The 13,800-nt window shown below is 46.3% G+C and overlaps 1 protein-coding gene across 2 annotated transcripts in view; it reads left to right on the top strand.

Moving 5' to 3' along the window:
- TMEM266 (transmembrane protein 266) overlaps positions 1 to 13,800 on the top strand; it is a 129,317-nt gene that overhangs the window by 52,486 nt on the left and 63,031 nt on the right. For both annotated transcript variants that reach the window (XM_055418035.2, XM_055418037.2), the window contains exons 2-3: positions 5,909 to 6,040; positions 8,847 to 9,035. In XM_055418035.2, the coding sequence (XP_055274010.2) occupies positions 6,027 to 6,040; positions 8,847 to 9,035 (203 nt within the window). In that variant the 5' untranslated portion in view covers positions 5,909 to 6,026. The remainder of the gene's footprint in view (positions 1 to 5,908; positions 6,041 to 8,846; positions 9,036 to 13,800) is intronic.

Raw genomic sequence — 13,800 nt, 5'->3', positions numbered from 1 at the left:
TGGTTATACACCAGATAGCTCCTTCCTACTTCTTGCTTGCTAAGAGAACTGAGGTTTCTTTATGGTAACAATATGCCCAGCTCCTAAAGGATGAGTCACGACTGGTCTAGGATCTCATATCACCTCTTACTCCCTTGGTCAGCTGTGTATTGTCCTTGGTTCTTTTGCAGCCATATGACCTAGCTCTGCCCAAGAGACATTAGATGTTGACTAGAGGCCTTGGAAAGATAATACCAGCTAAATAAAACCTTGTGAGGAGAAAACCTTTGATTGTTTCTTTTTGGTAGGAGCTAGTGTGAGGATGTGCAAGCTGGAGCTGCAGCAGCTATTCTGCAACCACAAGGCAACAAATATGAATAATGCATCACAAGAGGAATGAGGGAATGCCAAGATGTAAAGGGCTTGAGTCTTTGGTGATATATTTGAGTCTTTGCCTCCAGGCCTCTTACTATGTAAGATAATTAAAAGCCTTTACTGCCTAAGTCACTGTTAGTCAGATATTTTGTTACTTGCAAATAAAATTATTCCTAACTAATATAATGTGTCATCTTCAGCCTGGCCAGGATAGGTTTTGCTGACTATTTCACCATACTAGCTTTGTGTGCAAAATACACAGGGATAAAAATCCTGTCTATAAATTACCTCAAGCAGACTTTCTGATACAGAAGACCAGAGTGTGGTCTGTGGATCGGCAAATCATTATTCTCTGGAGTTTTTTAGAAATATAAATTCTCAATTTTCCACCCCAAACATACTAAATTAGAAACTTCGTGGGTAGGGCTATGAATTTGTATTTACATAAACCTTCATGGTAATTCTGGTGCAATGAAAAGTTTAAGAGCCACTGATATTGAGGGTCAAGTGGAGTGGCTGCATGTCAGAAACACCTGGGGAACTTGAAGAAGATTCTCAAACTCCACCTGCACAGTTCTGATTCAGCATTTCTGCAGTGTAGCCTGTGAATTTATATTTCCCAAAAGGCCCCCAGGTGATTTGTAGTAAAAGCAGGTTTGGCAACCAGTGGAACGCAGATGAAAGCAGATCATGTATGCCACAGGGCTGTCACTGGAGTAAGAGATGAGGAGTAGACTTAGTCGCCCCTGGGCACAGGTGAGCCAAATTACGGATTTTCTCACCTGGTAGGTAAGGGAACTGACTACTTGTCTTTAGAAGCCTTTTTCAGCTCTAAGAGTCCTAGGATGCCAACTTGAACTTGGCAGGTCTGGCTGGAACAAGCCAATATGGTTTTGGTAAATTACATAGACAGACTCATGAGCAACAAGTGGAATGGACTGGGATTTCCTAAAGTTTAAAAAGCAGCCTTCCTCCCCACTGCTGCCAGACCAAATAAATCCAAAACAGGTTTCCTGTTCTGCTTTCCCAGGTTATGAGACAGCAGGTTTGCACTGCAGATGCTCCTTTATAGAGTGCTAGACTACACCTGCTTCGTGCTAGGCTTGTGCTTTGGGCGTTATTTCATTTGGAAAATATTTTTTTTAAAAAAGCATCATCTTAAGAGATCTTGAACCGTGTTACTTGTTAAGGTTCTAAATCGCTGAAGCAGCCTACTCACTGTCCATCCAAATAGGATTTTAACCCTCTATCCTGCCTCATCTTTGCCTGTACTGGAGATGCCAATCATTTCTTCCCCATCCCCACAGCTCCTTCCAGGAATCTGCCAGCCCCGTTTCCAAGGAGCCTGCTCCCCTCTCAACCCCTCCTGAGTGAGTGTTTAAATCTGTAACACTGTGAAAAATAAACAGCCACCACAGACACCTCACTCATCGACTTTGGAAGATTCTTTTGAAAACCAATAAATAAGGGAAAGTTAAGCATGTATCCTTCCTTTTCTATATGAACGGTACCTTAAGCTAATCTAATAGTTGACGAGGGGGAGTTTGTCTTCATAGAAGCTGAGACATGAAGACAGAAAGATGAAATCGTATGATCTTTTTGCAAGCCCTAATGAATTAATGGGATCTAGGAAGTGACCATCAATGGCTGTTATGTCACAAAAGAAAAAAAAGACATTCTGTGTCTCTGAATGGAAGTCATGATACTGCTTATGAAAGTGAAAAAAAAAAAACTGAAGGTGAATCTTATTAAAGCTTATAGACTGATATTTATAGGAAATACAGAGGGCAGAGGAACATGTTAAATGAAACCAAAGAGATATAATCACCATAATCTAGACTATGGGAAACTTCATGAGACAAATGACCCAGTTTTTCCAACAAATTGCATGGGGAAAAAATCCAATACTGTAAAGCAATCATCCTTCAATTAAAAATAAATAAATTTTTTTAAACTGCATGGGAAAGAAGTGAGATGAAGGGGAAACCTACAGGTTAATTAAGAATCATATGAACCAATCGTAATGTGTGGACCTTGTTTGACTCCTGATTCAACAACCTTAAAAAATTATAGAAAAAATAAGGAAATGTGAATAATTCCTGGGTATTTCATAATATTAAGAAAATATTATTGATTTAATAGTTGATGATAGTTTTGTGGTTGCATCTTTTAAAGGAAATCCTTATCCTTATGCTTAGGGTTACATATTGAAACATTTACAGATGAATAAAATGACACCCAAAATTTCTTTCAAAATAATCATGAGGAGTGAGAAGGAGCAGTCTACAGAGAGAACTAGACAGTCCCTGTGCTGTTAACTGTTGAAGTTGGGTGAAAGATAACTAGAAATTCACCCTACAGATCTCTACAGCTCTATATATTTGAAATCTTTCTTTCTAAAATGTCAGATTAAAAAAAATTCAAATCATTTTTATTTCTATTTTGTAAATGTCTTATATGGGTCATATTAGTACAGTAGTTTATGTTTATTATGTGTAAATATAGATTTTTCAAGTTTTACTTGTTCATCACTGCTCCTTAGCTCCTTACACAAAAATTTGGGGGTTTTGTGTATTTTACACTTGCATGCCCAACTGTACTGGAAGGAAGCAAAGATCTTCCCAGTAAATTCTCCAGAGAGTTAATATCTTGAATAGCATGTAAAGGGCTCACCTGCAAATACAGCTGGTTAAAACACCATTCCAGAAGGTAGTGTTGCTCACCTGGACTCCTGTTTGTGGACATCTCCATCCTGACTTCATTGTCAGTGGAGGATGGACCGTCCACATGACCAGTCCTACCACTGGGAGGAGTTGGTTTGCTTGAGGCTTTATAGAAAGAACTGAAAAGATTGAGACTGACTAAATCTGTGCTATGGAATGGAGAACTTTATATATTTACTGTACGATTAATACTAAAATGCTACAGGAGAGTTCTCATTTTTAAGTCCAGGCCCTCCTTATGAAGGTATAAAGTAAGGTGAAACCCCCAGAAAGGTGTGGCTACAAAACATCTGTCCAGATTCTCCTTGCTATTGTCTCTGACTCTTGCTCCCATGCTTTGTTCTGCCCGCAAAAACATCTGGTGTGAAAACAGTGGTCGCTATATTAAAGCTCTTCTGGCTTTATTTATTTATTCTTTTATTTGGCTGCACTGGGTCTTTGTCTCGGCATATGAACTCTTCATTGTGGCATGCAGAATCTAGTTCTCTGACCAGAGATTGAACCTCGGCCCCCTGCATTGAGAGTGCAGAGTCTTAACTACCAGACCACCAGGGAAATCCCAAAGCTCTTCTGATTTTATGAAGCTCTTCATCTCTCTTATTTCCAGTTGCTCAAAGTTCAGATTTCCCCAGTTTCCTTTACCTTGAGCTCTTACTTTTCTTAGTTACACAGAACTTGGAAGTACTTCCCCGCTTTGCAAATTTACCATCAATCCTCTAATATTTTTCACTCCGGGAGCACCTTTTCCTTTGGCACCATGTGACAATTCTGTCCCTTTGTTCCTTGAGAGCTGAGTTTCAGGATTCCATTGCTAAGTCACTCAGTCAGGTCTGACTCTTTGCGACCCCATGGAGTGTAGCCTGCTGGGCTCCTCTGTCCGTGGAATTCTTCAGGCAAGAATTCTGGAGTGGGTTGCCGTGCCCTCCTCCAGGGGATCTTCCTGACCCAAGGATCGAACCGCATCTCTCTCTTACATCTCCTGCATTGGCAAGTGGGTTCTTTATCACTCATGCCACCTGGGAAGAGCTTCAGGGTTGGGAGAGGATATTTACCCTGGATTGATATCATGTAGGAAAACCAGTTTGCAATTGGAATGTAACTTATGAAAGGACCAGCCCTTTGAGCAGCTTCCCCTTTAAGTAGTGCAAAATCGCCCAAAACCTGGGTCTGCCTCCTTGTCTGTGTACATACTGTTACTCTTTCCCAGAAGACTTCAAGGTGGTACTATAGTATCTGTTTGTGGAAAATTATATTCTATTTACCTAATCCAGATTTTAAGAGGAAATCTTACACTCAGACATCCAAGTGCTTTGGAATGTGCTCAGATTCAACAGACTGTGCAATTTAAATTTATAAAACAATAGCTCTGTTGATAAAAGCCAACAGTAGATGCCAGGCACTATTCCAAGGGTTTTACATGCATTAACTCATCTAGTTAGTTCTATTATTATTCCCATATTTTATGGGTGGAAAAAATGAGGACAAAGTTTATTATTAGAGACATAGCACAATGTATTGGAGAACACACAGATAGTTTATTTATTTGAGGCAGAAATATACATCAGGAGAGGAGTATGGGTATCTTGAACGAGTGCTGCAGTAAGAGGTGATTTAAGTCCCATATAGAGCAGGGATCCCCAGCTGTTAGAAATGGGGCTGCGTGGCAGGAGGTGAGTGGCAGGTGAGCAAATGGGAAGCTTCATCTGTATTTACAGTCACTCCCCATTGCTCACATGACCACCTGAGCTCCGCCTCCTGTCAGGTCAGCTGTGGCACTGGATCCTCACAGGAGCACAAACCCTAGTGTGAATTGTGCGGGCGAGGGATCTAGGTCATGTGCTCCTAGGAGAATCATCCCCAAACCATTTCCCCCACCACCCCGTGGAAAAACCATCTTCCATGAATCCGGTCCCTGGCGCCAGAAAGGTTGGGGACCACTGTTACAAAGGACCGTCCTTCTGGGTCTTTGTTTATATTTGGTCAGTTATTTTCTCTTTTCACACCTGACTGGTCCTAGGACCCTCTCCAACATGTGTGCACAACTTTTTGCTAAGATGGATCCCACTGCAGAAGCCTAGGGGCTGTTCACACTTATTATAGGGTGGCGTCCCCTCCCCATTTGTCCCCCAAAGAGCCTCCCTGCGCGTGTGCAGACAAGGAAGTTTTCCTTGACCTCAGGAGTGGTCATCTTATCTCTTTACTTCAGCAGAGCTTAGCTTCCACCACTAGCTTTGTTCTTGGAGTGTCTGGGTGAGAACAAAGCTTCAGTTTTACTCCACTTGACAAATACCAGCTGTCCAGCCCAGGGGCCCATCTATCTCATACCTCATGGCCACAGGCAGCCTGGCTGTGAGGTGTGTGACCTCTCTCCTGGAGAGACCCAGTTGGGAAGAAGAGGAGGAGGCCTGGAAGAGTGGAGAAACAGCCTACCAAAGGAGAGGGAAATCTTGGGAGAAAGAAAGATGTGGGAAAGCTCTTGAGACAAACCTAATTTTTGAGATTCCTAAAGCTGAAGTATATAGAATTACCCTGGTGTTTGCTTGGCTATTTAGCAGAAAGAGCTGTGGTCCAACCTGGCTCTCTGCCATCTCCGTGTGATGCAGAAAAGTCACTTTGTCACTCTGGGCCCATTTCTTCATCTCTAAAAAAGGGAGAAATCCTGTCTGTTGGTATCTGCCGTAAGTAATGATCGGAATCTGTTCATTGTTACTTTGAAGGGAAGTCTATCTCAGAGAAAGTTCTAAGGGCTTCCATCTTTAGATGAGCTTAGGAGGACTCTGGTTTGGCATCTGAGTATAACAAATTCCTACTATTCAATTATTTGTTTGCAGGGTACCACATTCATATGTTTTGTAGAACTCATGCTTGGAAATGTTGACGTCAGGCTTCAAGACAGCTGAGCCTCACTAGACACCAGGAAAACCCACGGTCCTGGTTGCATCTTTCAACATGACCAATCCACAGTAAGTAGCATTGGGATCTGCTCTCTGTGTGTGCTGAACTGGTATGTCTGGATTGGGGAAATAGCCAATAGCTCCTTCCCCAGCCCCGTAGAGAAGGAGAGGATCCAGATGGTTTTGTCCTTGAGCCTGACATTAAAATAACTTGTTAAAATCTACTTTTCCTCTGAGTTGCCTTACTCTTGTCATCTCATTTTTTTAGTTCAAAAAGGCAGAGGAATTCTGCAATCCAAAACTGGGGTTGTAGGGACTTGCCTGGTGGTCCAGTGTTTAAGACTCTGTGGTTCCACTGCAGAGGACACGGGTTCAGTCCCTCGTCAGGGAACCAAGATCCCACATGCCACGCAGTACAACCAAAAGGCAAAACAAAACTGGGATTGTAATCCCATTGCTAGTCCAGTGGAATTACTAATATCCCATTGGCCAAAATAAGTCTCTTAATTGAACGCAGCATTGGAGGTGGGAAATATACTCTTCCTTTTGTTGGGAAGCTGCAGAGCCACATGGCAAAGTGAGGGGTGAAGAAAGGAACCACTGATACATATTGTCCACCATACTGTTCTTCTTACCCAAGACCAGAGACCAGTCCCAACACCCAGACCTTTACTCCCCTTAAAGGAGGCCTTGTCTCCTTCTGCTGAGAGATGACCACATGAGGAGAGATGGTGCCAGGCCATGGGGCTATAACCATTAGCAGGAGGGGAAGGGAGAGCCAGAAAGACAGAAGTAGCTTATCCCACGCTTCTCAGAGCCACATCCTGTTAGTCTCAGAAACTCACTCCAGCCCTCCACGAACATCCCATGGATCAGAAAGCCCCGGTTCAGCAATCCATAGTTTCCAAAAGAAAAGAACAAATTCAGCCCAGTGTCATCTACTTTGGGGGAAACGTCTGGAGGAGCCAGGATTCCCCCATGAACAACCATATTTTTGTTCCAATTGTTGAGAAACACAGCAGCTTCACATCCCGTGACTGTTCTGTCGAAGATCTTGAGTCGTTCTGTAGATGTCACACCATGATGAGTACTATTATCTGTGCCTTGACAGAGAGCAAAGAGCTAAGGTTTAAATAAGGCCCACAAAAGAGAATTGGGGCATTGGAAATTACTGGGTGAATTCAGGTAGCATAGGCCACCAACCTGTGGTGCTCAAGAAAGATCCCTCTTTTCCTTCAATTATCTGGATGATTCAAGCAAAAGAGAAGTAGGCAGATGCAGCTCTAGACTTTCTGGATCGCTGCCACTGTGTATTATTGGGTAGCTTTTAGTAACCAATAATCTTGGTGGTTGGAAAAGCTTAGCATTTAGAACCATCCAGCCCAGTGTGGGGACTTCTCAGTCCAGAGCCCCTGCTACCTTTTCCTCTTCCTCGTACCTATGTCAGGTCATGGAGAAGGGATAGCACCTCTTTCACCTCGTCGTCCCTCTGCTGGGGAAACTGAAGCCCCAGAATGTGGAGGCCCACAGAAGTTAGCACTGGAATCTGCACTTGAGCCCAAGAACAGTTTAACACAGATTGGGCTGTCACCTCAGCCTTACCACTGGCCTCTCAGTGATCCCTTGGATAGTTAATTCTTATTCCTCCTCACTGTTTAGCCAGAGGCATAAGACCCAGCCCCTCGGATTCTATGGGATGAGCTAGGCTCAAGGATTTGTTGGGGAGACCAAAGACGGCACCCCAGGAGGTGAAAGCAAAATGATCCAGCTTACCATCTCTTCACAGGGTAGCTGTTGGGATTGGGAGGAAGAGTTCTTAGTTACCCAACACAACGCAGGATATGTAATGTCCCCTTTCCTGTTGATGTCGTTAGTGACCTCCTGTGGTCACCGGAGGTCACAGCCACAAATTCCTCTACCAATTGCTAAATACCCTGCTGGGTTGCTTGATAACCTGTTACAGGAGGTGGCCCTGCCCCCGGTTGAGATTCTCTGTAATGATAATGGAGTTGTGCGTTATTTGCAGGGCCCTTGGTGAGTCTGACAGTAACCTAGGATGAGACTCACAACCTCTCAGACATTTGATCTAGTGACCCCCGTTTCCTACTCTCAATCTTAAAAAGGGAGCTGTAACAGGACCTCATTTGAAAAGACCCTGATGCTGGGAAAGATTGAGAGCAGGAGGAGAAGGGGACGACAGAGGATGAGATGGTTGGATGGCATCACTGACTCGATGGACATGGGTTTGGGTGGACTCCAGGAGTTGGTGATGGACAGGAAGGCCTGGTGTGCTGTGGTTCATGGGGTCGCGGAGAGTCGGACACGACTGAGTGACTGAACTGAACAGGACCAGTTTAAGTAGGAACAGAATGGCACCCAGGACAGCAGGCCCCTCCTGTCCTCAGGGCCTGAAGGCTCACTCGGCACCCCCAGGTCGGCCCCCCAAGCACCAGCAGTACATCCAGTTGTGAACAAACACCTCACTTCTCTATTGTGTACAGATGGTAGGACCATTACAAAGAAACCCAGGAGACAATTGACAAGAATATATTACTCCAACATAAAGTCTGGTGACTGAGAAGCCTAAAAGTCTTAAGTCCTGGCTTTGCTGGTTGGCAGAGTTTCCTTCTGGGTCTATACCTGCCCCCAAAGCTCACGTTTTCAGATGTGAGCACGCTTCTGCTTTTCTCTAGCTGGTGAAAGAGATGGCATGCGTGGTGGGATGGCCAGTGGGGAGGAACGGAACCTCACCCTCCTTTGCCCTGCTGCAGCACAGCAGAGATCCCGTACCTACTCCCTCGTGTCCTTGGGGAACGGAACCATCATTCTGTTCTTGGGGGATGACCCTGTCCTGTTGCCGTCCTCCCCCACTCAGGCCTGCCACAGAAAGAGGACTTTCCGAAGTTGAGATCATCTCCCAACAAGTAGACGAAGAAACCAAGAGCACTGCTCCCGTGCAGCTAGTGGACTTTGCCTATCGCGACTTGCCGCTGGCTGCCGTTGACCTCTCCACAGCGGGCTCGCAGCTCCTGTCAAATCTGGACGAAGATTACCAAAGAGAAGGGTAGGTGTGGGACCGCTGAGTAGCTAAGAAGTCTGTCGCATAAACTACCCAGGTTTCCATGGGTACCTCCAGGGAGGCAGCCCGAGATGAGAGATGCTAGATAGTCAAGAGACCAGAAGTTCTCATCAGGCCACATAGGCCCTTCTCCTCAGATGTGGTTTCCTCAGAAAAAGGCCATGGGCACAGAAAACATCAGTTGCTGCTAGACAACTCGTTAAGTGAGTATTTGCTTGGAACTCAGGGAATTATAGTATTTAAAGACTGTTAAGCTCCCTAAGGGCCCATACAACTCCCAATCTGGACACCTAAGATATTGAGAAGCCCACAGGATAAGTGAGTCACCCAGGGGGTCAGAGCCCATAAGGAATGGATTTAGACTGTACTTTCCTTATATCGGGCTTCCCACGTGGCTCAGTGGTAAAGAATCAGCCTGACAAGCAGAAAAAACACAGGTTTGATCCGTGGGTTGGAAAGATGCCCCGGAGAAGGAAATGGCAACCCACTCTGGTATTCTTGTTTGGGAAACCCCATGGACAGAGGTGCCTGGCGGGCTACAGTTCATAGGATCACAAGAGGTGGACACGACTTAGCAACTAAACAGTCTTCTCTCACCAGGGATGGAATCAGGAAGAAAGCGTTCTGGGTGCAGGAAGGTGTTAAGGGCAGAAGGGAATTTAGCAACATTCAGCCAGGAGCTTTGCAGCCCTTAGCCGCTCCTTTTCTGGTGGTCTCTGATACAGGGAGTGGCCCCTACCTACTTTTATTTAGATGGTCAATCAGAATGGACACCTTTGTTCAATCTGGGCAGGGGAGACACAGCAGTGACACCCTCAGTTTACATGGGGGAAGCTCAAGGCCAGGAACAGGTCCTGGGGTCACAGTGGGGTCCAACTTTCCCCAGCCCCACCCTGTGGCTCTTAGATACAGACTTCTAAACATTGGCCCCAAGCTTGGGAGCCAGTTGTGGGCTATTCTTCCCTGGGTGCCGCCGGTAAATATTTTGAAACACGCTGACTGCTTTGAATATAAAAACTAAGGGTTACCAGGTTATTTTAGAAGCACATGAAAAGCCTTGCTGCTGCTACTAAGTCACTTCAGTCGTGTCCGACTCTGTGCGACCCCATAGACGGCAGCCCACCAGGCTCCCCCGTCCCTGGGATTCTCCAGGCAAGAACACTGGAGTGGGTTGCCATTTCCTTCTCCAATGCATGAAAGGGAAAGTGAAGTCGCTCAGTTGTGTCTGACCCTCAGCGACCCCATGGACTGCAGCCTTCCAGGCTCCTCCATCCATGGGATTTACCAGGCAAGAGTACTGGAGTAGGGTGCATGAGAAGCCTTAGTTACAGTTAAATCTGCAGAGCTTGGATTCCCTGCGAGTATTTAGAAGGGGCTCCCGGCCTTCTCCAGGTAAATTGCTTAATAATTGTGAAACCATACACCTTGTGCAAAAGCTTCACCCCAGTGGCTTTCTCTGAAAATATAATTTTCTGCAAGGACTGTGGTTAGAGTCAGCAGGACACTGCAAACGGATAGGCAAACGGGTTGGAAATAGTTCGGGGATGCCTCGCGGACAGTGGCGCCATCCTCCTGAGCACGGGCTGCACGCTCTGACTACAGGGTCTTCTCCCGGCCTCCAGGTCCTCACCTCCGCCAGTGACACTGGCGGGTGAGCCTTCCCTGAGTTCCCGTGTCACTGCCCTCTGGCGGTCAAAATTGATATACAACCTGATATCCCCTCCGCGGGTTCATGGACTCATTTTCCACCTCACCTGCGCCAGCGTTAGGTTCCTTTCAAGTTTACAGTCTGAAGGCAAGAAGAGGAAAGGATTCTCGAGGGTTCTGGTTCCGGACCATGTCCACGGTCAGCACCCTGTGGGCACATGCCCTGCAGTGCTTCAGGATATGGGGCACCACTCCTTAACTTGAATTGGAGAAGGCAGTGTCCCCGCTTTGACATTCCATTTACTTCTGAATCAGGCTCCTGCAAGGTTTCTTCTGAGCAGGGAGAATACAAATAGGATGCCTGCAAGGCAAAGAGGCTCTTGATTTGATTTGAGTCTCCAGGTGCGCCCTGGAACGCTGCTTCTGTTGAGTAAATAGGAAGCAGCCTGGCAGAAGGGATTTGCTTCGCTGCTGGAGTTCTCCTCGGGGGGCTCCGTTGGCAGCCAGAGGGCTTCCTGGAGGAAGGAAGAGCGGGTACAGGACACCAGCCAGGGCACGAGGAAGCAGAACCAAAGCACACTGTGAAGCGGGGAAAAGCCTCTCTTCACAAGCTTCTTCTTGGCTCTTGCTGCATTTCCTGGGGTTTTCCCAAAATTTCCAACCTGGCCTTTTCTGAAACGATGCAAAACAACATGAAATCTAGGTCTTTGAAAAGCTGTTCTGTACGTCTTGTTAAATACACCTCTTCCTAGTAAGTGAACTGTTGTATATAGGAATGAATCTTTTCTGTAGGAAGTGATAGGACCTCAGAGTCCCCAGCAAGGGGGTGCCCAGTGACCCGGCCACCTTGCCATTCAATTCTTTTGAGCTCAGTGGTATTTCAGTGCTTTTAAGTTCCCCAGAATCTAAGAATGTTAGAGCTGGGGGGAAAAAAAAAACATCTTAGGATGTATGTATTCTAAATATTCTAACAGGATGCCAGAGTCCAGGGAGTGGAAGGAACTTGCCCAAGGTCACACCGTGACTGAGACAAGACAAAGATAGAGCCTTGGCTCCTGATCCAGGCTGGCACTACAGGCTCCTGTTTGTCACCTGTCCCTTTACAAAATCACATTGTAACTGTTGTTAGCGTACATTGCACACGTGATACCACTGCTCAGCTATACTGTCAAAAGTGTACAGTCACTGAAGTGTGGGTAAACCCCTAGGCAAAGATGGAAAAGATTCATCTCTGTCAAGCTCCTTGACTTTCCTAACAGACCTTTGTCCTTCTCACGTATCTGCCTGATGGAGCTTAAACTGCAGAGCTCTCTGCTGTCCACCCTCTTTGCTTCTATACCCAGACTGCCTGGGGCTCAGATGGGAAAGTCAGACACCTGGGCAGATTGGCACTGTCTTAGTTTGGTGGGGCTGCCATAACAAAGGACCACAGACTGGACAGCTGAAACACAGATATTTATTTTTTCACAGTTCTGGTACGGGGAAGTCTAAGATCCAGGGTCAGTGGCAGGTGGGGGCTCTCTCTTTGGGTTGCAGACAGCTGCTTTTTCACTGTGCTCTCAAATGGCCATTCCTTGTTCTGTATGAGAGGAGAGAGTGAGCGCCAGTCTCTTCCTCTTCTTATATGGGCACTAATCCCATCATGGGGGCCCCACCCTGACCTCATCTAAACCTAAGTGCCTCCCAGAAGCCCCCCCTCCAAATACAGTCACAACCTACAGTGTTGGGGGGCTGGCCAGTGCTTGGGGCTTCAACATTTGAATTGGGGGTGGGGGTGGGGAGAAGGACTCACTCAGTGTAGCAGCATGTCCCCAGACTCATGATCTGCAGTGTCAGCTTGTTTCTCAGTTTTGCCTGACAGGCTCTGCTGTCTTGGTGAGCTTCCACTCCTGGTCCCCAGATGACTATTTCAAATTGCTCCCATTTCCCGCAAGCCGTCCCTTGCCCCCAGCAGATGACCTCATCTCCTCCTTCCCTCAGGAAGTGGAAACAGTCACAGATGAACTGCATCCCACCCCCTCTGCCCCTCGCATCCGCCCTTCTAGGGCCCACCTTCCCTTTGAGTGCTGGCTCCCCTGTCCTCACACCTTTTCATGAACTTCGCTGCATCAGTTACGTCCTCACTCTGACTCATCCTCACTCTGACTCGTCACACACTCAGGTCTCTAACATCCTCCCCCGACTCCACGTCCCATTTGCTGCTACCATCTCTCTCTTCCCGTTTGCAGCCAAACTTCTTAAAAGCTTCATCTACACTCACCATGCCCCCTCTGCTCCCTCCCGTTCATTTCTTAGTCTCCTGCAGTCCAGCTTCAGCCCTATCTGCATGGAAACTCTCCTCAAGAGCATCAACAGCCTCCAGGATACCAGGATCTTTTCGTTGTCCTCTGTCCAGCCTTTGAAACTGTCAGCCACTCCCCCATCTTGAAACACCATCTCCTGCTGCTCTATCACACTCTCCAGATTTTCTTCCTTCCCCTTTGGCTGTCCATACTAGGCCTTTTAAAACTTATTCTTTCTCTGCTTGGTCCTTGAATGTTGGGGTTCTTCATTTTCTGTCTTTGGCCATTTTCACTCTACTAATTCTATCCACTGTGTAAGTGCATCCACCCCCATGACTGAAATTAACATTCTTCAACTTGTAGCTTTCAAAACCATGTCTCGGACACAGTTCTCGTCCTCTCTCTCTCTCTCTCTCTTTCTCTCAAACTCCTGGCTCACATACAATTATTTCCTGGACATCTTCACAGGATCCCAGATACACAGAGAATCCTAACAAGTGTCTGTGGAATTATCTGCTCTTCTATCTCTGAGTGGACTGCATATTTGAGAAATGTTCTAGTCTCCACCCAAATCATTGCTTGAAATAGTTTTTTTTGGTGGAAGCACTTAAATCCAGCCTGAGGAAGCATTACGTACCCAGTCAGGACTTCTGGCCATCTCAAACCCAACAGGACCCAAAACTGAACTGTCTTCTCCCAAAAAAGAATTCTGTCTGGCCCCAGTCAGTGGATCTAGACCTACCTGGCTGTCGTCCCCAACCCATTACCAGAGTGAGTCACATGTGCACTTTGACTGATCTACAGTGGCCCTCAGCCTCCTT

The sequence above is a fragment of the Moschus berezovskii genome, chromosome 21 (assembly GCF_049115385.1).
Source record: "Moschus berezovskii isolate FMDL1 chromosome 21, NW_MosBer_1.0, whole genome shotgun sequence".
NCBI lineage: Eukaryota > Metazoa > Chordata > Mammalia > Artiodactyla > Moschidae > Moschus > Moschus berezovskii.
The sequence above is the reverse complement of the archived record's forward strand: the minus strand, read 5'-3'. Positions and strand labels throughout refer to the sequence as shown.